General features: G+C 52.3%; 2 protein-coding genes across 14 annotated transcripts; one reads left to right on the top strand and one right to left on the bottom strand.

Moving 5' to 3' along the window:
- Positions 1 to 235: 235 nt before the first annotated feature.
- On the top strand, positions 236 to 14,932 carry DCTN2 (dynactin subunit 2). 2 transcript variants are annotated; one of them, XM_047787037.1, is made up of 15 exons: positions 237 to 419; positions 1,304 to 1,372; positions 7,324 to 7,329; positions 10,101 to 10,197; positions 10,360 to 10,421; positions 10,775 to 10,873; positions 11,140 to 11,300; positions 11,492 to 11,642; positions 11,966 to 12,031; positions 12,244 to 12,282; positions 12,455 to 12,532; positions 12,623 to 12,694; positions 12,904 to 13,006; positions 13,123 to 13,214; positions 14,476 to 14,932. In XM_047787037.1, the coding sequence occupies exons 1-15, from the start codon at positions 384 to 386 to the stop codon at positions 14,560 to 14,562; spliced, it is 1,218 nt and encodes a 405-aa protein (XP_047642993.1). In that variant the 5' UTR covers positions 237 to 383; the 3' UTR covers positions 14,563 to 14,932. The 2 variants fall into 2 exon arrangements, with proteins under 2 accessions (XP_047642994.1, XP_047642993.1); XM_047787038.1 differs by lacking the exon at positions 7,324 to 7,329 and having other exon boundaries at positions 236 to 419.
- Positions 14,933 to 15,086: 154 nt separating this feature from the next.
- On the bottom strand, positions 15,087 to 24,235 carry MBD6 (methyl-CpG binding domain protein 6). Of its 12 annotated transcripts, XR_007135842.1 has the most exons (15): positions 22,152 to 22,416; positions 21,068 to 21,131; positions 20,751 to 20,887; positions 20,350 to 20,452; positions 20,065 to 20,227; positions 18,786 to 19,835; positions 17,949 to 18,610; positions 17,514 to 17,667; positions 17,166 to 17,338; positions 16,645 to 17,058; positions 16,487 to 16,554; positions 16,203 to 16,266; positions 15,889 to 16,058; positions 15,560 to 15,623; positions 15,087 to 15,301 (listed from the first exon to the last, which is right to left on the bottom strand). XR_007135842.1 is itself a non-coding variant. In XM_047787021.1 (13 exons), the coding sequence occupies exons 3-13, from the start codon at positions 20,861 to 20,863 to the stop codon at positions 15,984 to 15,986; spliced, it is 3,039 nt and encodes a 1,012-aa protein (XP_047642977.1). In that variant the 5' UTR covers positions 20,864 to 20,887; positions 21,068 to 21,131; positions 24,176 to 24,235; the 3' UTR covers positions 15,087 to 15,983. The 12 variants fall into 12 exon arrangements, 8 of the variants coding, with proteins under 8 accessions (XP_047642977.1, XP_047642982.1, XP_047642976.1 ...); XR_007135840.1 differs by having other exon boundaries at positions 15,560 to 16,058; XR_007135841.1 differs by having other exon boundaries at positions 15,087 to 15,623.
- Between the last annotated feature and the right edge of the window lie 100 nt (positions 24,236 to 24,335).

Below are 24,335 nucleotides of genomic sequence, written 5' to 3'. Positions count from 1 at the left end.
CAGAATTTATGTAAAAATGAAAGAAAATAAGTTGTATGAAGTAACTCTCAAGGCGCGTTATTGTCGGTCCCCACCCAAGCCAGGTCAGCCAAGACTACACATCCCACAATCCTAGGAGGCGTTTCCCCGCCATTACCTCATTCCCTGGCCTTGTTCTCGCCAATCCCTGCTTTTCCAGGGGTGGGGTAGCGGGCTGTTCTCGCGACTTTTGCTTTACCCTCCCTCTGTATTACCCCTGTCGCGAGACTTCCTGTTCCTCCGCCTCCTCCGCCGCTCCCTTTGCGGCCGCCTTAACCTGGACCCGGACCCAGCCTCTCCCTTACCCGAACACCGGCCCCGGCTCCACCGAGGCCCCGGTCCCCCAACCCCGCCTCGCCGCCGCCATGGCGGACCCTAAATACGCCGACCTTCCCGGCATTGTGAGTACACGGCCGGCCCCGGCTCCCCAGGACCCCGCCTCCGACCTCCTAAGGACCCCCAACAGACACCAACCCGTGACCCTTCCCGCCTGCAACCCTTCTTCCGCCCCAAGGGCTCCCGCCGCTCTCTCCCCGACCGTCCTCAGCGCCCTCCGGACTCCTCCGACCCGACTGGGTCGGGCCATGGGAGGGCCTACAAGGCCCCTTTCTGGCAGTCGCCGGTTTCTCTACCCAGAAATGGTCTCCGGGCACTTAGCGCTGCGCCCGAATGTTTCTGCCATCCGTGTCAGCACCACCCATGCCTCCCCACATCTTCCCGTTAGCCCCCGCCATTCCCCACCCTGGACACACATACCAGGCCATTTGGTGATGGCCTTCACCCGGCGAGAGTGAAGAGGGTATCATGACAGAACCCCTCTTGTGCCAGATGGAGAACTCTGTCCTCTGGGAACCTCCACCCTAACGCCCGCACGTGCCAGCACATACCCTCCCTTTGTGCTGCCCTGCTGGCACTCGGGGTGGGGGTTGGGATAAGACCTTGGGTACTGAGGTCCTGAGTCACTCTGAACCCTTGTGCTAAGGTAATGGTGTACAGGGCCTGATTTGAGCATAGCACTTCTGCTTCTGACATAATGATTGCGGAGGACCCGCCCCCCTTCAGATTCAGGGTAACATCTCTGTCATCACCTACACTCACCATTTACCCTCAGATCCCTTTAAGACATGGGAACTGACCTGCAGTTCATCAGGCAGGTGAAAAAGAAGCGGGGCAGAATCCTGCCCTCACAGTCTGCCTTCTGTGTTAACTTGTTCAAGTGTTGTAGGTCAGGGGTGTTGGTGGGTGCTGGGTAGTAAGGTTGGGTGGTCCTTGCTTCTACCTGCAGGCCAGGAACGAGCCAGATGTTTATGAAACCAGCGACCTGCCTGAGGATGACCAAGCGGAGTTTGATGCGGTAAGACCATGTGCTGCCTCAGGACTCCTCTGGACTGACTTCTCCTCCCTAGGCAGGTCCTTTCCCTTTTCTGGCGAACGACCAGCAATAAGCGGGTATGCCAACCCAGTCCGGGTGGTATTTAGGTTGCAGGGCTTATAATTGAGCAATGCCTGGAAGAAGGGTCAGGTCAGTGGAATTAAAGCTAAAAGACCTGCTACTTTGGCTTTTTAAATAAAATTTATATGTCTCAAAACAGGTTGGGGGCTGGTGCTCGGCCATAGTAGTGAATCATGAAGCCTGAGTACTTAGAAACTGCTTGAGGTTAAGACCTAGGCCTTCTGTTTCATACAATATATCACTCGGTATATGTTCATTAGTATCCTACCAAGAGCTAGACCTTGAAGTGTGGAGGAATACTCTTTCATGAGACTATCCAGTAGCCATTGGGCAAAGAGCAAGAAAATGAATTGGAGATTTTAGGAAGATAAGGGACCTGGTCAGAGCAAAAGACATTTGAGGAGGAACATAAATCTGTTGTATCAGCCAAGGAGAGACCCTGGTAGCAGTTTAAGATCCAGGAACCCTGAGCAGGAAGGAATTACCTATGGGCAATATTAACCATTAGGGAAACCACTTGGCATTTTTTATTGCATGTGATCATTCTATGTTGATTTTTGTGCACAGCCAAGGAAAAAATGTCCCTGCCCTCAAAAATCCCCCAGACTAATGGGAGAGTTAGGAAACATGGAAGAAAAAATTGAATGAAATCAACATAATAAAAACTCTAAGTGCCAAGGGGAGCAAAGATCTCTTACAACGTCTCATAGGATGTGTTTGAGGTTCTGTTATTTCCAAGGAGATCTGGGCTAGGTTTACATCCATGGGGTGAGATCTCAATTAAGTTGTCACCAAGAGTCAGTGGGAATAGGCTCAGTATGTGTGTCTGTAAGTCCTGTGGCTATGTCTGTGGGGCTGGGTAGTTCTGGAGAATGCTGGTTGCTGGCTTATAATGTATGGCTTGGCGTACTCACTTATTCCTTATTTGATTTCCCCGATGTGGAAGTGGTTCCTACTTTGTGTGGAACACCTTCCCTGTCCCCTCTCTTGGTGGTGTGTTCCTTGTGGCTTCTGTACTTGCTGGCATGTCAGTCTGTCCTCCAAGCTTGAGTATTGGAGATAATGCAAATGTTGTTGCTCAAGGACCTGGGTGTGCACCAGTCACTCGGGAGGTATCTTATTAGGATAAGGGCTGGAATGTGTATACCGAGGACTTCATTCCACTACCGTAGTCCAGAGACTGGTCAACTCTGGCCTAGGCTTCTGCCTGTAGAATATAAAGCCTTCATGGTGACTTAATGAGTGGAACTTTGTCCCTTTGTCACTGACTATTCTACAAACAGTATTATAGCAGTCCCCTTTCCAAACCAAGAATACATTGTAATTTTCCTTTTGAAGTTACTGGGACATCTCTTAATAAACTGAACATGACACTCATCCCAGGCGTGGAAGAAGCTGAATGTGCAGCCCTGATTGGCTGTTTTTCCCTGCTGAGCCTGAGCAGCCTATTTTAGTAGCATCTAATGGGGTGGCTGATGGGGAGAGGACAATGTAAGTGTTCATTTCCTGTGGCATGTTGCTCAGGATGCCAGCATAGAAGTATATAGGAACCGGATGGTAAATGCAAGAGGGGCTGAGTTGCTCCATCACCTAAGGCTCAGTTAAATGACTGTCCACCACTAGGGAGGAATGAGTGGGGTGGGCAGACCTTCAGCTACTTCAGGAGCCCTGGCAGGGTTGGAGGAGGCCTGAGATGTTTCCTTATGTCAGCTAATGTCTCTGGCCCCTGCATGTCCCTGGGGGCCTTAGGAGAGCAGCTTTCAGGAAGTCAGCTGAATAATGGTTCTGTCACTGCTCTTGATACTGACGTAAATGTGCAACTTGAGGAGCCGTGGGCAGTACTTGACAGTCAGACCTCATTTCCGTGAGGCCTGGATTCTCATTAGCAACCTATCCCCTTCTCACCTTCTCACCCAAGACCTAGTCCAGGCAACAGTGCATATCCCCACTATTGTGGCTGAACCATAAGGTTTCAATTGCCTTCTTAACCCCTGGCAATGGCATGCTCTGCCTTGGTCTCCAGATTATTTTCAACTTTAATTTTATTAGTTTTTTAAATAGGTAAAATATGCACATAGAATGTAAAGTGTCTCTTCCCACCACCCCTCCCTGCCCCTGCTCCATTCCCTTCCCTGGAGACAACCCATCTGACCAGCTACTTTTGGAACCTTTCCAGGCAGTCTCCAGATTTTTATATATGAAATAAATGGTGTTGACTCTGATGTCTTTTCACCTCCTTCCTCGGATTGCTCCACTGTGGAAGAAATTGGGCTGCTGAAGGAAACAATATCTTCTAATAGCCCCTCAAGATTATAATTGCTAGTTTAATTTTTGCCATAGAGGGGAGGAAAGTAATAGAAGGTTTTATTTTTGGTAAAGAGGACCCTGATTTTCCTGCTATCCCTTTAAAACAATTTTAACAGCAAGTAAAATATTCTAAAGTGAATGAGCCAGAAAACTGCACAGGCTAGCCCTTTCTTCCAAAATCTAGGAAGATTCCCCTCTCTGCATTTCAGACACTCCTGGGTTGATAGGAATGATGGGCTTATTGGAAACTTTTCTTAAAATGTCTTGTCAGGGAAGCTAGGTCCCGACTGGAATCTCCCCCACCCTGCCCGAGCCCAGGGCCTGCCTTTGGGTCTGTGAGACATTCTGCTCATGTCTTTTGAACTGCTGGAGCAAGGAGAGTAAATTTAGAAAACCTCACTAGAAATAAGATTTAGTGTCTCCCTTTGTGCCATAACTATCCCTGGTGCCATGCGGAAGGGGGAAAAATGACCCAGCCATAGTTTGGTGGGGCTCTGGCAGAGGCTTCCGTTCTCCAAAGGGTAGGTAATGCTGGACACTCCACCACCTGAGATGAGAAATAGCAAGTTCTCTTCCTTAGAGTTTGGGATATCACAGAGTATGCTTGATTGTGTTCATTGACTGTTGGCGCACTTGAACTTACCTGAGTTTTTCCTAATGCTTCCCCCATCCTCCCTCCTCACCACCTTGCCTGGACACTAGTTTGCACAAGTAAGACCATTCGATGCTTCTTCTTTGCATGTTTTCATCATCTGCCATCTCGCATGCAATGCTCTGTCACTGTGCTGTTGTTGCAGTTAATTGTTTTAAATTCTGATGCATCCCTAGCTGGGTCACTTCGGGACCTGCTGGCCTCATGGTTTAAGATCATTAATCAAGGTTTAGAAGCACAACTATAATTCATGAATCATTGTCTCTTCCCCTTGTGAGATCTGCAGAATAAAACTGTCCAATGGAGGATGGGATAGAAACATGGAGGCTAGGAATGCTTCTGTACATGAGGTATTTGAGAGCTGGAGTTACAAGTGGGGTTGCCTTTCTCCTCCTCAGACTCAAATGGAGTTAAGAGAAAGGAATGATGTTTAGCCATTCTACACAAGGGTGGAGAAGAGGGGGGACAGTCCCAGTCCTCACTTCCTAGCTGTATGTGGTTTATCCCTGGTAAAAATTTCATTTTAATATTCCCCTATGCTAAACCTTTAGAGGAAGGTAAATGGGTAGGAAAGGGGTGTTTTATGCATTTTTTTGGTTACTAACTTGGGTTCTTTGTGCTTTCACAAAGTCTTTCTGTTTCTGTGTCCCTCCTTTAGAAGTGGTCGGATGGCCAGCACTATGCTGACCATCCTGGACAGTTTCATTCTGCAGTACTTTTCATCTTCTTGTCATGGTCATCATGGTTCTGAAGTCCCCTGGCTGCACTGTTGACAGAGAGTCTGAACAGCCTCAGAGAATGGCAGTGACCTCTTCCCCTGTCTGATCTAGAACTTCAGGTCTTACCTCTAAGACACAGCCACTTAGCCAAACAGCCCTGGCCAGTCTGAGAGATTATTAGTGAGAGGGACTGGGAGTTATGTGCCAGGTAAACTGGTAGCTGGGATCAGGGTGCTTATTCTAACCAAGTTGGCTGGGTGTATTAGGTTCCCATGGTGACTGTTACCACTTCAGGTTACAGGAATTATCCTTAAAATCTCATTTCCCAACCTACTCATTGGTCAGACCTGGAGGTGGTATGTACTATTTACAAAGTAATATACCACTTTTCCTTTTTTTTTTTTTTTTTTTTGCTTTTCTATCCTCCCCCATTCTGCCTCTTCCTCATGATTTGAACTTGAATTTAGGGGCCATTGTCCCCTTTTTTCTTGAGTTTCTCTCAAGCTGGTTTTAGCTTGGCGAGGCAAGTCAGAGAAGGATACGGTGTGTGTGCCTCCCCCCGTGTGTTTGCATGTGTGCACCTGTGAGTGCCTACACCATCTCTGCAGTGACATCCCCGACTTAGACCACAGGACCTGGATCCACCTCTACCCTGAGCTGAAAGGGGAGTCTTGACCATACCTGGACCCTGGCATGAGACAGGGGCTGGAGAGATTGAAGTTCAGATGTATCTAGCTGAAATCTCTGGGGCAGGATGCAGTTGCCTTTATCCCATTAAGTGTTTTCGTGTACATATAACCATCCTCAACCCCCCACACTTCCTGAGCAGAGCTCCAGGAGAGGCAGTGCATATAGCTGGGTTTCCCCTCCTGGCAGTCCTTTACCAGTCTTGCCTAGAAATGGAGCCTTATCTAAGTGGCCTGAACTAAAATAAGGTCTCCTTGAAATACTCTCACCTTTCCCCAGTGTCTACCCTCCAACTCCTATGAACCATGGAAACAGAGGGTTGAAGAAATGTGTTCTGCACATGTTTCTTTTTCTTTTTCTTTTTTTTTTTTTTTTTTTTTGGTCTTGTTAGGGCCTCACCCGCAGCATATGGAGGTTCCCGGGTTAGGGGTTGAATTGGAGGTGTAGCCACCGGCCTATACCACAGCCACGGCAACACCAGATCCTAGCCGAGCTGCAACCTGTAACATAGCTCACGGCAACACCGGATCCTTAACCCACTGAGCGAGGCCAGGATTGAACCTGCGTCCTCATGGATGCTACTCAGATTCGTTTCCACTGAGCCCCGACAGGAACTCCCCGCACATGTTTCTTGGTAGCTGTGAATCTTGGTGTCTTGGTGTCTTCTGGACTCATCGTGTTAGCACATCATGCAGAATCGCTCTGGATCCCTCAGAGCTGTAGGATGAGTTACCAGCCACTCAAGATGGATACAAACATCAGACTACACAAGGGACCGGGATTTGCCCTGCTTCTCCTCTTAGAGCAGAGTGAGAAGAGGGCTGCAATTAGGTACTTCGCATTTCCTTAAACTCAGCATGTGTACCCGACATATTTTGTTCTGCTTAACCTAAAATCATATCAAACTACCCATGTGAACACCCTCATTGTGACTGATTCTGCCATCCAACACCTAAGTCTTCAGAACTAAAGAAACGGAGAGACAGGAAGACTTGAGCCATGAACCACGCCCTGCCCACTGCCTTGAGAATCAGGGACCTTCAATCAGCTTCAGTTCCTCAGAATCTATCTTCACAGCCTCTGCTTCATATTCTGCCATTTCTACAGCTTCCCCTCCACCTCAGCCTTCTCTTCCCCCTTTCCTCTTCCATGCCACTAGCTTGCAGCATCTAACTGCTAGTTCTCAGATGATCCCGAATTGCTGCTGTTAACAGCAAAGCTTCATGACATCCTCACCACCAGAGAGGAAAGGGTCCAAACTCTTCTTTCTCTTGGGGTATGTGGTGACCCCAGTTAAAATTTCTTGGCCCCCAAATTTTGCTAGGATCCCTGGGCCCTGTGGTGCAGTATGTTTGAAGACTGTCATGTAGTGCATGTGACAATTTGCTAATAACAATTTTGTCTTTTTTTTCCCTCCCTTACCCCCATTTCCCCACTCCCTTACCTTTTAACTCTTTTGATTTTCTCACCTCTGGGGAAACCACAAGGAGCTGGTAAGAAGCCTGACCTTTCATCTGCTTTTTAACGGGGTGTGCTGTGATGGGCAATTGTTTCTCTGTCCTTTTGTCTCTACTAAATCTTTCGTCCCTCTATACAGCCCCAGCCAACAACCTTTTCCCATCTCACGAATCACTGTAATGACGCTGCCTTTGACCCATGCCCCCAGATCTCTGAGACATGGCGGAGTAGGTGCCACCAGAGGACTAAAGTATGCTGTCCACCTGAGTCTCTGGGGCCACACCCTCAGAAAGGCTCTGAGAGGATACCAGCGTCAGCAGCCCTTCCAGCCCCGGACATGCTCCTACAGCAGCAATAGTGAGATGAGAGCACTGGCCATCCCTGCTACTGTCCAGAACCCCTGAATCTCACTGTTTTTGACCCTTTTTTTTTTGGTCTTTTTTGCCATTTGTTGGGCCACTCCAGTGGCATATGGAGGTTCCCAGGCTAGGGGTCGAATCGGAGCTGTAGCTGCCAGCCTATGCCAGAGTCCACAGCAACGAGGGATCCGAGCCGCGTCTGCAACCTACACCACAGCTCATGGCAAAGTCGGATCGTTAACCCACTGAGCAAGGGCAGGGGTCGAACCCACAACCTCAGTCAACGAATTCCTAGTCGGATTCGTTAACCACTGCGCCCCGACGGGAACTCCTGTTGACCCTTTTTCACTCTCATCTTCCCTATTGAAAAAAGTAGATAAAGTAGGGGAGTTCCCTCGTATCTCAGTGGATTAAGGATCCTGTGTTGTCTCTGCTGTGGCTCTGGTCACTGCTGTGGCATGGGTTCAGCCCCTGGCCTGGGAACTTCCGTGTGCCAAAGGCACGGCCAAAAAAAGAAAAAAAGAAACAAAATAGGTTCTCATCTGCATAGTGCCTGGCCCATAATAAGGGCTTAACAAATGATCGCTATGACTGATTTCTTGGGCTGTAGACCTGCCTCCCAAAGAAGTGTTGTTTTTTGTTTTGTTTTTTAAATAAAATTTTTGGGTTTTTTTTTTTCCCTACCTCATTGTCCTTGGTCAGGGCACTGACAGAGAGGAGTGGCCTATTCTTGAGGGTGAACTTGAGAGAAGGTGATGTTCTTTCCTGGACCTAAGTCCTTCTCAGACAAACACTTTTAGAGGCCAGAGACCACACGATTCTTTGGCCGGTGAGTGCTCTGGCCATCACATTTCAGAGAAGATGAAAGAGAGAATAATTTGAGACTCAGTCCTTTCTCCCTTTAGGCTCTTACACATAGGACACTGAACCCTGTTATTTTCCTGTAATCTTGGGCTCTCGCCCCTCTGCCCAGCAATTCTCTGAAGAAGAGGTAAAGATCAGCATTGCCCTTTTCTCCTCACCCCCCCTCCTCCCTTATTTGTAAAGCTGCCGGTCACACTGATTCCTTGTATAACAGCAGACCAGGGATGAAGGACAGATTGTGTCTGCTGCTCTTTCTCCATGTCTCTTCATCCTCACTGCCCCCTCAAACCCCTAGGACTCACATGCAGATAGAGCTTCTCCGTCCTAGCTATGTGTTACCATGACTGGGCAGCTTTTAAACTGGCCTACTACCCTGGCCCTACACCAGAACAATTAAATCCGTCTACAGAGGTGAGCCCAGGCCTCTTTGGGTTTTTTGTTTGTTTTTGTTTTTCCCTTTTCTAAATGATTCTGTAGTGCAGCCAAGTTTGAGAACCATAGTTCTAGCTAAAAGAAAGAAGACTCAACTTGGCCTTCCTTTTGTAGAAGGCGGAGACGTCCACCCCAACAGAAAAGGATTCTGGGGTCTCCTCCGCTTCCTTCAGTAAAGTAGTGGGACCTGTTGGACTGCTGACAACTGAAGGGGAGACCTGCAGTCTGGAGGGCCTGGTCTCGGTGTGGTTATTAAGAGTCTGAACACCTAATAGATGTCTAGGAAGGAGGGACCCTCTCTGCTTCAGTTTCTAGAGTGAAATCTCTTTCACTTTCTTTACTATGTCCCCTGTTTCTGGAAGCAGAGGGGTCAGAGAGAAGAGGCAGGTTCTGCAGCTTCTCTTTGAAAAAATGCTGGACTCTCTCCATTTCAGCACTTACACGTGGCCTTTGCCCATTAGTACTCTCTTGGCAAACTGATACGGTTTATGCTCATTGCTGCTAAGATGTTCCTTAAGAAATAATGCAGTAAGCCTTTGCCTCTTTCTCTCTACCCCCTGAATTCCCTGGCCTTGTGGCAGCCTGGAGACAGGGCTTCTGGTCAGGCCCTCTCCAACTTTCCTCTTGGATCTAAGAGTTGGTGTCCTCCCCTCAGCAGCAAGTTAAAGTCCAGATGTTCACCCTCAGAGTTAGGTGTCTCCTCTTTCCCTCCAGCAAGGATGGGAGGTTAGCTAGAAAATGGATTTCCTCGGCAGCAAGGAAATTTACTTTTGGGAGGGGGAGGTCAAAAGAGGTCAGGTTGGTTTCTTGCCCTGAGTGCATGGTGTGTGCCAGATAACTGGGAGGGCCCAGTTGGATCGGGGAGAGGGAGGGGATGGGGAGGCTTATGTACAGAATGGGTGGGGAGGTTATGCTGCCTCTGTTCCCGATTGAATTAGGGTGTTAATATTTATACAACTGAGACTCCAAATTTACCAGGAAGCTTCCATTTCCTAGGGTGAACCTGGTTCAGCAGCCTGGAATGGAGCCACCCTTCTTTCCCCTTGGGAAAGTAGGGCCCAGTCTCCTAATGGTTTGGAGATTTTGTGGGGTCAGGGAGGTTCTAGGGTGGGACTGAGTCTGTCCTTGGTCTGAATTACCTGTTCCTGCAGGAGGAGCTGACGAGTACAAGTGTGGAGCACATCATTGTCAATCCCAATGCTGCCTATGACAAGTTCAAAGACAAGAGAGTGGGAACAAAGGGCCTTGGTGAGACTGGGTTGGAAATTGGGTGGGGAAGCCTGACCTCAGACCTCACTGACTCTTGTTTTGGGAGAAGAGCTCTCTCGTGGAAGCCCTCACAATTACCTGAGACCATGACTTGCCCTGGGTCTAGACCAGGCCCTCAATTCCATCTTCTTTTCTTGGCAGATTTCTCAGATCGAATTGGCAAAACCAAGAGAACAGGATATGAATCTGGAGAATATGAGATGGTTTGTGTTGATGGGAATGGGGTAGTGATGTATCCAGTGGGCATTTAGGACAGCGATCAAGGGACGTGGTTGGAATTCCAAGCTTCTCTCTGGTTGGGGGCCCTGAGTAACCCAGCAAGATGCAGTTGAGAGTGCTTCATGCCCCCCCCCACCATTTGTTTGCTTTGGAGCTTCTCCAGGCCTCCACCTATCTCTAGTTCTTCTTTACTGGGGTGTTATGGATTCTGAGTTGGATATGATACCTTTACAGACTAGGCTTGGGTTTGGATAAATTCTTGAGGTTCCCGGTCCTGGGAAATGTAGCGTCTCAGTACAGGGAACCCATCTGGAACCCATCTGTGCTTGTTCTCTAGCTTGGAGAGGGTCTGGGAGTGAAGGAGACACCTCAGCAAAAGTACCAGAGACTACTGTATGAGGTCCAAGAGCTGACAACTGAAGTCGAGAAGATCAAGGTAACTATAAGCTCTCTTCTCCCCTCTCTGTTCTGACTTACACAGCAGAGGAAGACCTCCCAGCAGGAGGAGGAGGATTCCCTAAGCTCTTGGATAAAGAAGGCTACAGTTTGCAGAGTTTAGGAATGCACATGAATTTACATTCAGTGCCATGGGTGGGCAAGGACCATTCCAGTGACTTCCAACCACAGTCATCTTTAAGGGTCTTGATCTGTTTTCCTCCCCCCTGATTCATTCTTGCCCCTCACTGTCTGTTTTCATACCAGATGACAGTGAAGGAGTCAGCCACCGAGGAGAAGCTGACCCCCGTGGTGCTGGCTAAACAGCTGGCAGCCCTGAAGCAGCAGCTGGTTGCTTCCCATCTGGAGAAGCTGCTGGGACCAGATGCCGCAATCAACCTTACTGACCCCGATGGAGCTCTGGCTAAGTGGGTTCCAGACTTCATTGGGAAATCATTGCTGATCAGGGTGTAGAGGGACTCAGCCAGGCACCGACAGGGACACTGACAGGGGAGCAGTGGCCTGGCTGTTTCTTAAAGCTGACTGTGTGGGAGGATTGAGTGACTGTGCTGACCCTCATCCTTCAAGTCATGATGTTATTACTGGTTTCCTGACCCAGGCGCCTACTGCTGCAGCTGGAAGCAACAAAGAACACCAAGGGGGCTGGTTCAGGGGGAAAGACCACCAGTGGGAGCCCCCCAGATAGCAGCCTTGTCACTTACGAACTACATTCTCGGCCTGAGCAAGACAAGTTCTCCCAAGCTGCCAAAGTAAGTATGTAGGTAGTGCTGGCTAGGAGATGTGGCCCTGGAAAATATTCCTGCCTCCTTCCAAGGGACCACATCCGAGGAGAGGGTGCTGGAAACACTTGATTTCCTTTTGATGATTTCCTCATTCTCCGTGTCTCCCTGACTACTCTGGATTAAGATTTTAAGATTGTGACTAGGGGTGTGTTTCAGGGAAAGAAGTCCTTTGGCAGAGTGGTGGGGAGGGGGGAGGGGAGTAGTGAGCAGAGAAGCAAGGAGCAGGATCCTACCTCCTGCCGCAGCAGCAGGGAGATGGATGGCAGTTCTCCCCTCCTTCCTCCCCCTAGGTGGCAGAACTCGAGAAGCGTCTGACAGAGCTGGAAGCAACTGTACGCTGTGATCAGGATGCTCAGGTCAGGTGCTCTCCTGTACTTAGCCAGACCCTCACATCCTGCACCTTGAACCCTAAGATCGCAGCATTCCACAGAATCCTGGGAGCCGTCAGGAAAGGGCTCCAGTTGCAGGATCAGCCAGTAGTTGGCTGCTGGAAGAGGAAAGGATGGGGGACAGTGGTAATTACATGGAGATATAAGAACCACTGACACTTCCTCCTTTTTCCTATCAGAACCCCCTTTCTGCAGGTCTGCAGGGAGCCTGCCTTATGGTAAGTGTGAAAGAAACTGGAGTGTTTGGATTGCGGAGGCGATACTGGGATTGAGTTTGCTTGAAGGATTGTTCTTGGGCCTGTAGCTATTTGTTAATTACCTCCAGTGGAGTATGGGGTGGCCTCTTCTAGTCTGATTCTTCATGAAGCTTGTCCCAATCTCCACTCCCAGGAGACTGTAGAGCTGTTGCAGGCGAAGGTGAGTGCCCTGGACCTCGCAGTTTTGGACCAAGTGGAGGCTCGGCTACAGGTATTTGGTGGGGTCAAATTGGATTACTAGTAGCTCGTGACTTTGGAAGCCAGATGCCCTCACTCCTATCCTTAAAATCTGTGCTTTCAGAGTGTCCTGGGAAAAGTGAATGAGATTGCCAAGCATAAAGCTTCTGTAGAAGATGCAGATACACAAAGCAAGGTCAGGAAGAGAACTTTCCTCCACTTTCATACCCTTTCCTGCTTCCTCATGTACCCTTCCTGGTGGTGAGAGCGAAGCACAGAGCACTGATTCGTCAGGTCCCTCTCTTCATAAACTCTTATCAGCTGAGAAAAGGCTTGCTTCACTCTTGCCCCACCAAGTTGACCTTGCCTCACCCTGGTGGTGTGAACTACTGTCTTGTCCTCCAGGTGCACCAGCTGTATGAAACCATACAGCGCTGGAGCCCCATTGCCTCCACCCTTCCTGAGCTGGTGCAGAGACTCGTCACCATCAAGCAGCTGCATGAACAAGGTGGGACGCCAGCTGCCAGGGGTGCGAAGAGGAATTGGAAAGTGGGCAGTTTCTCCTCCCTTCTCTCTGGTTGTGGATCCCATCTCCACGCATACTGTTCTGACCTTCTTTCGTAGCCATGCAGTTCGGTCAGCTTCTGACACACTTGGATACCACACAGCAGATGATCGCTTGTTCCCTTAAGGACAACGCCACTCTCTTAACCCAGGTGTGTGCCCCTTTATCAGTTGGCTACCTCCCTGCTCCAGCACACTCAGGCTAGGTTCTGCCTCTTTTTCTCTCAGGGCTCTGCCTTGGCCTGTTTGGTGGCATGGTGGCGTGGCAGGGGCCTGGTTTGTCTCCAAACTGTTTCTCAATGGTTGTGGGACCTTTGACAATTTATTTAACCTATGAATCTCATCTTACTGTCCAGAAAATTATACCTACCTCAGAGTTATATGGATTAGGTGTAATAGTACAAGTGACGTGTTAGTTCAATAAACCTTAGTTTTTACCCCTTCCCTCTGTAGTCTCAGCTTGGTTTTACCCACCCTGGGTCCTCATCCAGATGTTCCTGAGCACAGCACATTGGAAGGAACATGAGTTTGAAATTAGGAGCTTGGCTCCAACCTGATTCCACCACTTCCTGAGGCCGGGCAGTGAGCCTCACCTTTGCCTTCATTGTCCCAGCAGCGCCCAGCACAGTCCTTGGTTTGTGTTGGAGGCACTGTTCTTAGTGCTGGGGGAAGCACTAAAGTTGAGAGTCTAGTATCACAGGACCATCAAGATAAATAAAGTGCTTAGTATAGTATGTTCTTCCTCTAGAGAAGTTTTCTATAATTTTGAACCAGTGAAACTCATTTCAGCAACGTCTTACTTGGCCCTCATTACATAAAACCGATAAAAAGAACTCTTCTGGTTAAAGTCAGGATGAGAATTCTTAAGAGTCCTTCCTGTTTGACAGGCCCTGAGCTGGGTCTTTGGTACCCAAAGTAGCCTGGAAATTGGTGTGCTAACATTTCTACTCTGGGATCCATAAGCTGTATTTCACTTTCTTTTTTGCGGCATGTAGAAGTCGCTGGGCCAGGGATTGAACCCACACCACAGCTGAGATCCGAGCATCTGCAGTGACAATGCCAGATCCTTAACCCACTCACTGAGCCACATAGAAACTCCATATGTTTCCATTTCTTTTTTTTTTTTCTGGGGCCACACCCGCGGTATATGGAGGTTCCCAGGCCAGGGATCTAATTAGAGCCATGGCTACCAGCTTACGCCACAGCTCACAGCAACACTGGATCCTTAACCCACTGAGCAAGGCCAGGGATCGAACCTGCAACCTCATGGTTTCTAGTCAGATTCATTAACCACTGAGCCACAATAGGAACTCCCCATTTCTTTTTTGTCTCCTCTAAGAGAATTTCTTCAGGTCCTTACCCAGGTAAGCACTTGAACCTGACAAAGAGTAAGACATCTCTCTCACTTTTTAGGTGCAGACAACGATGCGTGAAAACCTGTCCACAGTTGAGGGGAATTTTGCCAACATTGATGAACGGATGAAGAAGCTGGGAAAGTGAGCACCTGTGGGAGATGGAGAACAGGGGTAATCCCTACCCCTTTGAACTCCGTTAACACCTTACACAGGGTTTCCCCTTAACCATAACTCTCGCATCCCCATCCCATTTGACACTGGGGGCAAGGGGTTCTTCTTGCATGTGGGGCTTACACCCCTCCTCTGAAGAGTAGAGTGGTAGCTGGGGGATATTAGATGGTGGTCTCCCCTCAGGCCATGGGGATGAGGACCTGGGCCCAGCCACGTGCCAGCTCCTGTCCAGTACTGCTTTGCCTGGTGTGGGGAAGGGATGGGTCCTGTCCTCCAGCACAGCTTCTATGGCTGATTATAATACTGTACAACTGTTTCTGACCATTAAATGCTGTTGTACTCTATGTGGCCTCTGCTGTTTCCTGGGGAAGAGGCAGCACTGAGAGACATTGACAGCGTAACAGGCAGTCTAAGGCACCTTTTACTACAAGAGAAGGATTTAAATTGTAACCTGTTCTTACTAAAGAGCTAAGGAAAAAATGAGGACAGAGTCAGAGCCAGAGTTTCAAAATATTCTCATCTGTTAAATTAAGAGTGTCTCCCATAGAAAAGCAGTGGAGGCCCCACAGGGCAAGTACAAAACAGAATTAAAACTCCCAAGGGTCTTGTCTTTACAAAAGAAAAGGCAGGAGGCAGCCCCTGGACAGCTGGTCATGCTGGCCGCTCCGGTTGGACCACGTTGCATAATCCTCAGTCGCATCATCACAACGTCTCTGAGCATTTTGATGGGGGGAGAAGGGGCAGTGTAGTGTGTATGGGAGGAGAGACCCAGAGGGCTCTCTTTGCCCCCTTACCCCCTTTTTATATCCCAGAGGAAAGTAGAGGGAAGCTGGCTACACCTTGAAACGAGGCTATGTGTTTCAAACTTGGGGACAGGGGTAAGAGGGGATCTGTGCTTTGAGCAACCTGAGCCAGAGGCAGAGGGGTGTTGAGGGGTGAGGGGAGGATGCATGATGCTTATTGCTTTGTACCTTTCACTGGGAAGGAGGGCAGCAGCCAACAGTAGCTCACAGGTTTGTAAACTGAGCCTGCTGGCTTCAAGAAGGGAGGCAATGAAGTCGAATTAAATATAAAAGAGTCATTTGTGCAAAAATAACTTAAAACAAATAAAAGACCTGGGGAAGGGGGTGTTCCCCTTAGCCTGGTGGGGAGAGGGCCATATACCACCCCCCCAGGCCTTTTCAGTGACATGGCTTTGGGGGGGAGGGGGGTGAGCTTCCCTACCCCCTGCAATGGCTCAGGATGGGATTGTGGGGGAAGGGGTTGCATTTGTGCTCTGAGTGGGGAGTAGTGCCCCCACCCACTGTCCACAGGTGCAGGTGGCTGGCAGGGGCTCCCAAGGCTCAGCACTCAGCTCTCCCCAATCAGGGTCAGATCCAGCTCCGGGTATGGCTGCTATGGGGCCAGTTTCCTCCTCTTGTTTTTGGCAGGACGGCCAGGGCGGGCCCGGGGAGGCAGAGGGACAGCCGCCTATACAAGAGGGCAAGTTGAAAGAAGTGATCGAACAGCTAGGTATCAGGATGTCCTTTATTTCTCCCCACTCCCTCTAACCTTTTTCCTCTGCTTCATCCCTCAAATACACTCCCTCCCACCCACACTGTGAGGCACACTTACACGGGTCGTGGGGCTGGGGTCCAAGGTGACGTCCTGGCGGGAGCTGTTGCTGTTCCGGGTAGGGCTGCAATGAGGGGCACAGGTGATCAGGAACACCTTCCCAAGCACCAGGTGAATTTCAGGGTGTGGGTGGGAGACTTTCTACATTTGGATAATAAAGGCACGATGTCCTTATTCATATGGAAGTATCTGCCTTTTTGAAAGCTAAGTCACTCGTTAGATATTTCTACAAACCCAACAAAAAATGGGGAAAAGCCAGTAACTGTGGTGGGCCCAAAACTCACTTGTATTTTCTCCTCCGGCCACGACGAGACTTTCTCACTACCCCCGGGGGCACCTGAGAAAAGATGCACTGTGTGTGTCGGAAAAGTTAGGACAAGGCACTGTGGCCTTAGCCTTTCCTCAGAGCCCTGTGCCCAGACCATCAACACTCTGTACTCACCTTAAGGTCCTCAGAATGGGGCCCAGGAGGGGATGGATCCTTGGGCTCAGCATCCCCTTCAGCCAGCTCCCCATTATGCTGCCAGTGGTGGGTCCTTCTTGGGGACCGTTCCATTTGTCCATTGAAGCCACCACGTGCCCCCCACTTGAGGGCCAGTCGGCCAGGCTCCCGCCGGCTGCCAGGCTTTCGACCCCGGCCTGGCCTGGCCTCACCATTAATGCCCCTAAGTCCCCCTCCTCCCCTCCGGCCCCGTTTCCCTGACCCCCTCCCAGTGAGCAGCTCAGGGACTGGGGGGTCGGGAGAACTGCGGGGTGGGGCTAAGGCACTGAGGGGAGGCCCAGCAGGCTCCGGTTCAAGGGCTGAGGTGGGGCTCTCAGGGGGCAGACAGGGGGCTTCTGGCTGCTCTGGAGGGATCTGCAGGCAAAACAATATCTCAGTTTCAAAATACCGTTCCCTTTTGCTACTGTAACTTAAAACGTCTATATTTCATTCTCTAACTGTACACACACTCACACCCTCACCTGGAGACTCTGTAGCAGGCAGGCTAGGGGACTAGAAGCCTCTGAGAGGGGTGGAGGAGCTCCCCCCCCAGGGAGGAGCTGCAGCCCCAACTGGCCAGAGAGAAGAGGACCAGGAGGCTGCAACAGACTGGGGAGGGTCCCAGGGCTGCTGGTCAGCGAAGACAGGTCACCTGCTGAGGAATTACAAAGTCAAGGGTCTCCCCGGGCAAACCAATTAGGCTGAGCAGACCCTATTGTTCTTCTAGGCTTTATCCTCGTGGTCAGACTTTCTTCCCTAATTCATCCAGCCTCTACTCCCAATTTCTGCTTCCTTTCTTCTCTCCCGCATCAGTCGTCCCTCAGACTCACCCAGCAGGCTGGCACTCAGCAGAGGGCTAAGGAGTTGGGGGGGTCTCCCTGAGTTGGAGGGGGCCTTGCCCAGAGAGGAGGCCCCCGGGTCAGTAGTTGCCGTGGTGACACTGGAGGTAGGTGGTCCAGGTTGGGGGGCACTGAGGACACAGGGCTAAGGAGAGAGACTGGTTATAGCATTTACATGTGTAAAGTATTCAGTAAATGTATATAGCACTTTCACATACACGATCTCACTGAAGCCTCACATGAAGTAGGCCATGCTTATTAAATACAGACCCAGTTCTTGCAGGCATCCTACCCCCAGCCAAGAACTAAGCCCTCCCCAAAGGCCCTGAGGAAGAGCTCAGACATGAAACTGAAAGCCTTTGATTCCCAGTTCCCATCTCTGATTCTACTCTTGTTCTGTCCCACCCACTCACCCCCTATCCTCACCTGGGGGTGTGTCCCCGAGGGGGGATCCAGGCTGGCAGCCAGCAGCGCAGAATTTAAAGCTATGAGGGTAGGGGGGGCTGAGAGTGGGGGGAACAGTAGGGGGGGCAGGTCTCCCAAACCTGAAAATGTCTCCCCACTTGGACCCCCGGCTCCCTCTGCAGATCCCTCCCCATCCCCAGCTGTGGGGCCCAGGGCCAACAGGGGCAGGAAAGAGGCAAGGAGGTTGCTAGGAGGGGCGGAAGGAGGTGGAAGAAGGTCTGAGGGGGGCGGTGGAAGCAGGGAAGCCACCAAAAGTGAAGGCCCTTCAGGCTCGCCTGGGGCCAGAGGCGGGCCAGGTCCCCCTGGTGGGGCCAGCAAGGGCTCAGGGGGAGGTTGTCCCCCTCCCCCAGCCAGCACACCAAATAAACTGTGGCTAAGCAGTGGAGAAGGTGGAGGCTGCCCCAGACTCAGAGGGAGAGGCAAGGCCCCTAGCATCCCCGGGAAACCTGCTCCACTCAGCGCCAGGCCCTGCTCAGGGCTGGGGAAAGGGAAAGCCTCCCCACCAGCCAGGGGAGGCAGAGGGCAGGCTGGGCCCGCCCCCAGCCCCAGCGCTTCAGATGGGCTGTGAAGCACAGGGCTGGGGACTAGGGGGGCTTTGGAGGCAGCTGGTGGGGCAGGGGCACCTGCAAAGGAAAAGAGAGGTTCAGCTCAAGGGAGGCCCTTTCTCCCAGCGCCCAAAGAATTCAACCTCCCTGCCTCCAGCCCAAAAAACCACCACAGAGCCCTCTAAATTCTCCTCTAAACACCTTGGCTGTCTCTCTGCCTGAAGGGAGGAAAGTCTCCACCACACTCACATACCTGGCACACTGCTGAGGCTGCCACTGGTGGTCCCAGGCAGGGAGGGTGGGATGGGGTGCCTGGGCTGGGGAGGGCTCCCTGAGGAGAGGGTAGGAGGAGGAGGAAGGTGTGCATCTGACCCCAAAAGGTTAAAGCTTCCATCAGAATGGGAAGGGCCAGGGGTGGGGAGTCCCAGCAGGGACAGCACGGAAGGGAGGATCGGTTGGGACGGCTCAGGGAGAGGAAAGGGTTGGGGGGTAGGAGCAGGGGCCCTAGGACGGCTCCGTCTAGGGGCTTGAGGGCCTCCCCCCTCTAGCAATCGCAATACAGTTGGGGGTCTTCGGGGACGACGCTGAGAGGGACGGGGTGATGAGTGGGAAGCTGAGGGCGCCTGGGCACGGGGCCTTCGGCCCTGTAAAGTGCTGGGAGGGGGAAGTGGGGGATGCTGTGCCTTGGCCGCTGCAGAGAGTAGGCTGCTAGCAAGGAAGGGGGGTGCCCCAGGCCCCTCCACTGTGGGGGCCCCTCCCAGAGGCCCCAGGACCAGGGGCAGGTGCATAGTGGCTGAAGACACTGGTGGCTGTGTGGCAGGACCAGGAGGGCCAGGGGGACCAGGGAGATTATTGCTTGGGGGCAGGGCGGGGGGTGTTAAGGCATCACTACAATGGAAGAGAGGAGGGTCAGAAGGTGGTGAGGAGGAGGCATGGGGGGCTGGAGGAGAGCCCAGGTCAGGGGGCACCAGGCTGGACCGGAGAGCAGCTCCCCAGTTGTATGAGGGGGCATTGAGGCTAATAGCAGGGGGAGGAGGTGGAGCTGGAGAGGGGGCATTACCCCTTGGGAGGAAACAAGGGCTGCTGCTGCCTCCAGAGGGGACTGGGTCAGGAAGCCTTGGCTGTGGGAAGAGCCCCCCAGGGCCTGCTAGAGGGGGGAAGGCCTGTGGAACTGAGGGTGTTTCTGGGGGAAGGGAGCCAGGACCCCCATTAAGTGGAGTTGTAGGAGGGACTCGACAAGGAGGGCGGGCAGAGGGAGGCCCTGGGGACACAGTGTGGAACAATTGGGGGCTCGCTCCCTCTCCTGCAATAAATGAGAAATGAAGGATCAACCTGTGGCTCCCCTTCCGAGAATTTTCTTTTGTCTTCCCCATCCCTTTTCCTATAAACTCCCAGCTTCCCTGTGCCCCCCTCTTACCAAACAGCTCCCCACTCCACCCTTCCCCTTGCTCCCTCTCACAGAGCTCCTCCCACCATCCCTCTTCCAGGCTCATAAGTCTTCCTCAGTCTTCCATAAAGTGAAGAAGACTCACCAGGAGAAGAGTGTGAGCAGGTGGTCTCCATACTGCGGTACAGAGTTGCCATAGCAACGGCTTTCCGCCGGTGGTTGCACAGCTTGGTCATGTCCTCCTCTGACGCTGGCCCCACCCCAGCCCCACCCAGGGTCACCGGGGCCAAAGGGTCAAAGTTGAAAACCTGTAAGGTAGAAAAAAGTGACCCCGAGGGGGTGGAATCTGTGAAAAGAGCTACCACAGTCAGTGATTTGCATTAAGTCTCAGCTTGTCTCTATGCTCTCTGGCAGCCCTCACCACTCTGACCTTGGGGACATTGAGTGGACACTCCAGACCGCACTTGCAGGTCCCATCGCTGAGGAGGTAGCTCCGGGTTTGCTCCAAGGAAGACAGCTCTGTGCCACTTGGGCTGGAAGAGGACAGGGTCAGAGAGTATGGGGTTAGTTGACAGTGAACTGGAGACACTCTTAAAGAACAGTTGATTAATTAAAGACCTTCCTAGGAAGGGTAGAAAGCAGGGAAGAGACAAGGAGAATGGATTCAAAGGGCCAGAGCACAGAGAGCAAAAAAGCTGAGAAAGGAAGACAGAACAGAGATGAGCAAGAGAGCACCAGAGATCTAGACTTTGAGAGGAGAGATGGGAGACAGAAAACTCAGGCAACTAAAGGGCCTGGGGATAGAAACTGGGGAACTCTGGGAAGGCATACCTGATATAGAGCACAGCACCCTCTCGAACACAGCGCTGCCAGCCGATGGGGACAGATGTGGCCACAGGGCCCCCAGCTCTGTCTGCTCCACTGCTCTCATTGCCCCCATTCATTGTGTGTAATCAGCTCCCACGTGCCTGATAACACAGACATCCATGTGAGCATTAGGAGGATTAAACTGGGCTGGATACCTGAGAGAGTACACCAGAAAGGCAAAGGCTGTGGGGAGACTCAAGAGAACTTGCCGGCAAGGGGAAACCCTCAGAGAGCTGGGGGAGAGAATGAGGGGGAACCCTCTGCCTCCCTACCATGGCTACCTGAACATCTCTGCAAACATTGTGGGGTCCAGTCTAAAGCCGGGACCGCCGATTTAGCCCACACCTGCAACACAGGAGAGAGAAGGGACCGTGAGGAAACTGCCTAACCTAGGAGAGCACCACAGCCCAGGATACTCTTGAGGGAAAGATCTTCTATAGATTAAGTATCCATAAAGATCTCAGGGATCTGCTGAGTCTACCACCATCCCTTCCATGTCCAGTCCCTGGGGACCAGAGGGTCAAAGCCTCAACTCTGAGGGATCAAGGAATCGCAGTCCAATCCCTAGATATATAGGTGAGAACCCTTTGTCCCATCAAGGAAAAAAGCCTTCATCCAGGAGTGTGAGCTAATTCCCCCAATACCAAGCCAGTAGGAAGTTTCCCAGAGACTCTGGCTCCTGCTGTTCCTTCCCCTTCAGGAAGACCATACAAAAGTACAGACTGCCCCAGAGGTCACCAGGCAGTTGCCCAAGTGCCCGCTTGAGTGGTACCAGCACAACTCCCCCCATGCCTGGCACCATCAGACAATCACTGATCTACTTCGTCTGGGTCTTCTTAAAACGCTGGACTCACAGCTCTGTCTTCTCCCACGATCCTCAGAAGCTCCTGATTTCCCCCCAAGCCTAAGGCAAGGAGATTCAGCACCTCCTGTCCCACTGGCTTCAAATTAGCTCCAAGAGGGATTCTCTTCTGATATACAGGGACGCCCTCCAAACCTGCAAGTATCCTCCCCAACCTTACCATCGCTCCCACCCCACACTGGCGGCTTCTAAACTTTCCCTCTCATAACAAGGCGCCCTGTCACCCAGCCTGCTTCCCTCAGCTTGGGGAGGAGGGGAAGGCGTATGAAGTAGGAAGGAACTTGGGGAGAGGGCGGGTGGAGGGTGGGCAAAGCACTGAGGGGAAGGAGGTGAAGAAGGCAAAAGTCAAGCAGTGAGAGGGAAAAACGGTGGGGGCAGGTGAGGGCGGGGGAGTGGGGATGGGGCCAGGGAAAAGAGGCCGAGAGGACGCGGGGGCAGAGGGTAGGGACAGGAGGGGAGGGGAGGGGGAGGGGCGAGGTGGGGGGGCCGGGCCCTGCACTCACCGCGGCCCATGGTTCGGCCGGCCCCGCCCTGCGCAGTCGCGGCCCAGAGGGTAAGTGGGAGGGAGTGGGAGGAGGGTCGGTGGAGCCCGAGCCTCCGGTACGGCCCTGGCCGGTCCTAGCAGGAAGCGCCGCCGCCGCCGCCGCGGATCACCGAGCGGCCTCCCGCGCATGCGCCATGGGGGCCAGGGGCAGCCCTGGGGATTCCGTTCCCAGAAGGCACTGCGCAGGCTGCTACCGCCGCCGCCGTCGCTGCCGCCGCTGCCGCCGCCGCCGCCGCCACCGCCGCCGCTGCCCGGACGGGAGAGGGGCGGGGCCGGGCCCCCGCCCAGCGGACAACGACGAGCCAACAGGAGGGGTCGCAGTGCGCATGCGGGAGCGCGCCTACCCCTCCCCCACAACCCCCCATTAATCCCCAAGAGAACAAACACCCCACGCGGCCCCCCCGCCCTCCGCGGAAGGATCCGAGCCTCTTCCCAGGCCACTGGTGGCCAATCCCAGCCCTCCTCGGGGAGGGGCCCCTTCCGAAGCCACAATCTGTTAGGGGAACCAGGAATGCCAGGTCTGGGAGGAGCTGGCCCCAAAAGATGAAAGTCGCGACTTGCCCTGCCCCGCCCCAAAGGCTTCCCGGGTAGTGTGCTGAGACTTGACCCGCCTCCCCAGGTCAACATGTCACAACACGACCCCGGCCTGTCAAGTCACATGACCTCTGCCTGTCACTGACAACCTGGTCATGTCTTCGGACCAGGAGAGAGACCATCTGGTCCAATCCACCCCCGCCTCCACTTACAGAAGGAGAAATGGAGGTCTAGAGCAACGGTGCAGGCCTGGCCAATGACTTGTCACCGTCACGCTACCACCTATACCTGCTATCTAGCGACAAGCGGTCTTATGACAGTTTCTACTTAGGACAAACTCTGGCTGCCCCCATGAGGGTATGAGGATATGTAACAGAACACCACATGGCCTATGTTTTCTACCTAATGGCACTAGAAAAATACTTTGAATTTTGCATGGTGCTTTTCATTTTTGTTCAAGCTGCCTCCAAGTTCGTAAGTCTTTCATTTTACTTTCACAATTCGTTATCTTTTATTTGAGAACCAGAACGGCGAGGCACGGAGAGATTAGGTGGCTGCCCTAGGATTCATGGACAAGTGAAGGACCGCTGAAGCTAGAATCTGGGCTCCTGACAATCCACTCCATAGCAGTAGTGTGCTCACGTGCAAGCAGTGTTCCAGGCAACAAGGCTCTACTGTAGCCCACCTAGAAGTCAGGAGGCCTGGGCCCGGCTTCTCACAGCAGGGAGTCACAGGACTTGCAGGTCTGGTACACTGAAAAGGGCGGGCCCAGGCTTGGGTGAAGAGCACCAGAGCACCATGCGGGGCGGGGGGAGGAGGGGGGACGGAATCCGGTCCACCGGGCAATGAACATGAATTCTGGCTTGCTGAGGGCTCATCAGAAACTTTGCAAAGATAAACGTTTAAGGGTGCTCTTCAGAGGGGAGGAACTGAAAATGACCACCAAAGGGATTCAAGTTCTTCAGCCTCTTTGGAAGAAATCAGGGGGCTAAAAGAAAAGACCCCTTTAAGGAAACTGGAGCGGATGCAAACAATCTTGATGGATGCAAATTTTCAAAGGAAGGATGTTTAAAAGACCTTCTGTCCATTAGCTGGGAGAGGGTGGTAAGCAAGGAAAATGGGAGTCCCTTATGGAGGAAGTAGAACGGGGGCTAATGTCAGGTGGGTGGAACATGAGCTCTAGAGAGAGACAAGCTGCAGAGAGATTTCACACCGCAGCTTAGGGGTGACGGGTTGAAAACCGTTGGGGCCGTTGGGTGCCGGGAGCTGGCGCCCCGCCCTCTCTCCTCTTCCCCGCACCCCCACCCCCCGCACCTCCCACTACCCTCTCAGTCCCTTGCGCGCGTGCGCGCGCAGACACCGGTTGCCAAACATTGCATCATCCCCGCCCCCCTTTCCTCCCCTCCCCCCTCCAGCTCTCCCCTCCGCGCGCGCGCATGACTCACTCACCTCCTCCGCGAAGCCTCGTGACCCAAAGCCACTTCCGGGTCCAACACGAAGTCGACCCTCAAGCGGGAGGAGGTGATGGGGGCGGGGCCGAGGAGCTCCTGAGTGGCGGATGTAGGGGATGAGGCGGGGCCAACGCCAGCGTGCCGCTTTCTGATTGGTA

The sequence above is a fragment of the Phacochoerus africanus genome, chromosome 7 (assembly GCF_016906955.1).
Source record: "Phacochoerus africanus isolate WHEZ1 chromosome 7, ROS_Pafr_v1, whole genome shotgun sequence".
NCBI classification, from domain to species: Eukaryota; Metazoa; Chordata; class Mammalia; order Artiodactyla; family Suidae; genus Phacochoerus; species Phacochoerus africanus.
Note: the sequence above shows the minus strand (reverse complement) of the source record. Positions and strands in the feature narration are given on the sequence as shown.

What these genes read in the sequence shown, in the direction of transcription:
- MBD6 (XM_047787021.1), bottom strand. Translation starts at nt 20,863, where the DNA reads ATGAATGGGGGCAATGAGAGCAGTGGAGCAGACAGAGCTGGGGGCCCT. An exon ending in CTGCTCACACTCTTCTCCTG is followed by an intron (nt 19,836 to 20,064) that starts GTGAGTCTTCTT and finishes CATTTATTGCAG; the next exon opens with GAGAGGGAGCGAGCCCCCAA. An exon ending in CCTCGGGGACACACCCCCAG is followed by an intron (nt 17,668 to 17,948) that starts GTGAGGATAGGG and finishes CTCTCTCCTTAG; the next exon opens with CCCTGTGTCCTCAGTGCCCC.
- DCTN2 (XM_047787037.1), top strand. Translation starts at nt 384, where the DNA reads ATGGCGGACCCTAAATACGCCGACCTTCCCGGCATT. An exon ending in AATCTGGAGAATATGAGATG is followed by an intron (nt 10,422 to 10,774) that starts GTTTGTGTTGAT and finishes CTTGTTCTCTAG; the next exon opens with CTTGGAGAGGGTCTGGGAGT. An exon ending in CCCGATGGAGCTCTGGCTAA is followed by an intron (nt 11,301 to 11,491) that starts GTGGGTTCCAGA and finishes TTCCTGACCCAG; the next exon opens with GCGCCTACTGCTGCAGCTGG.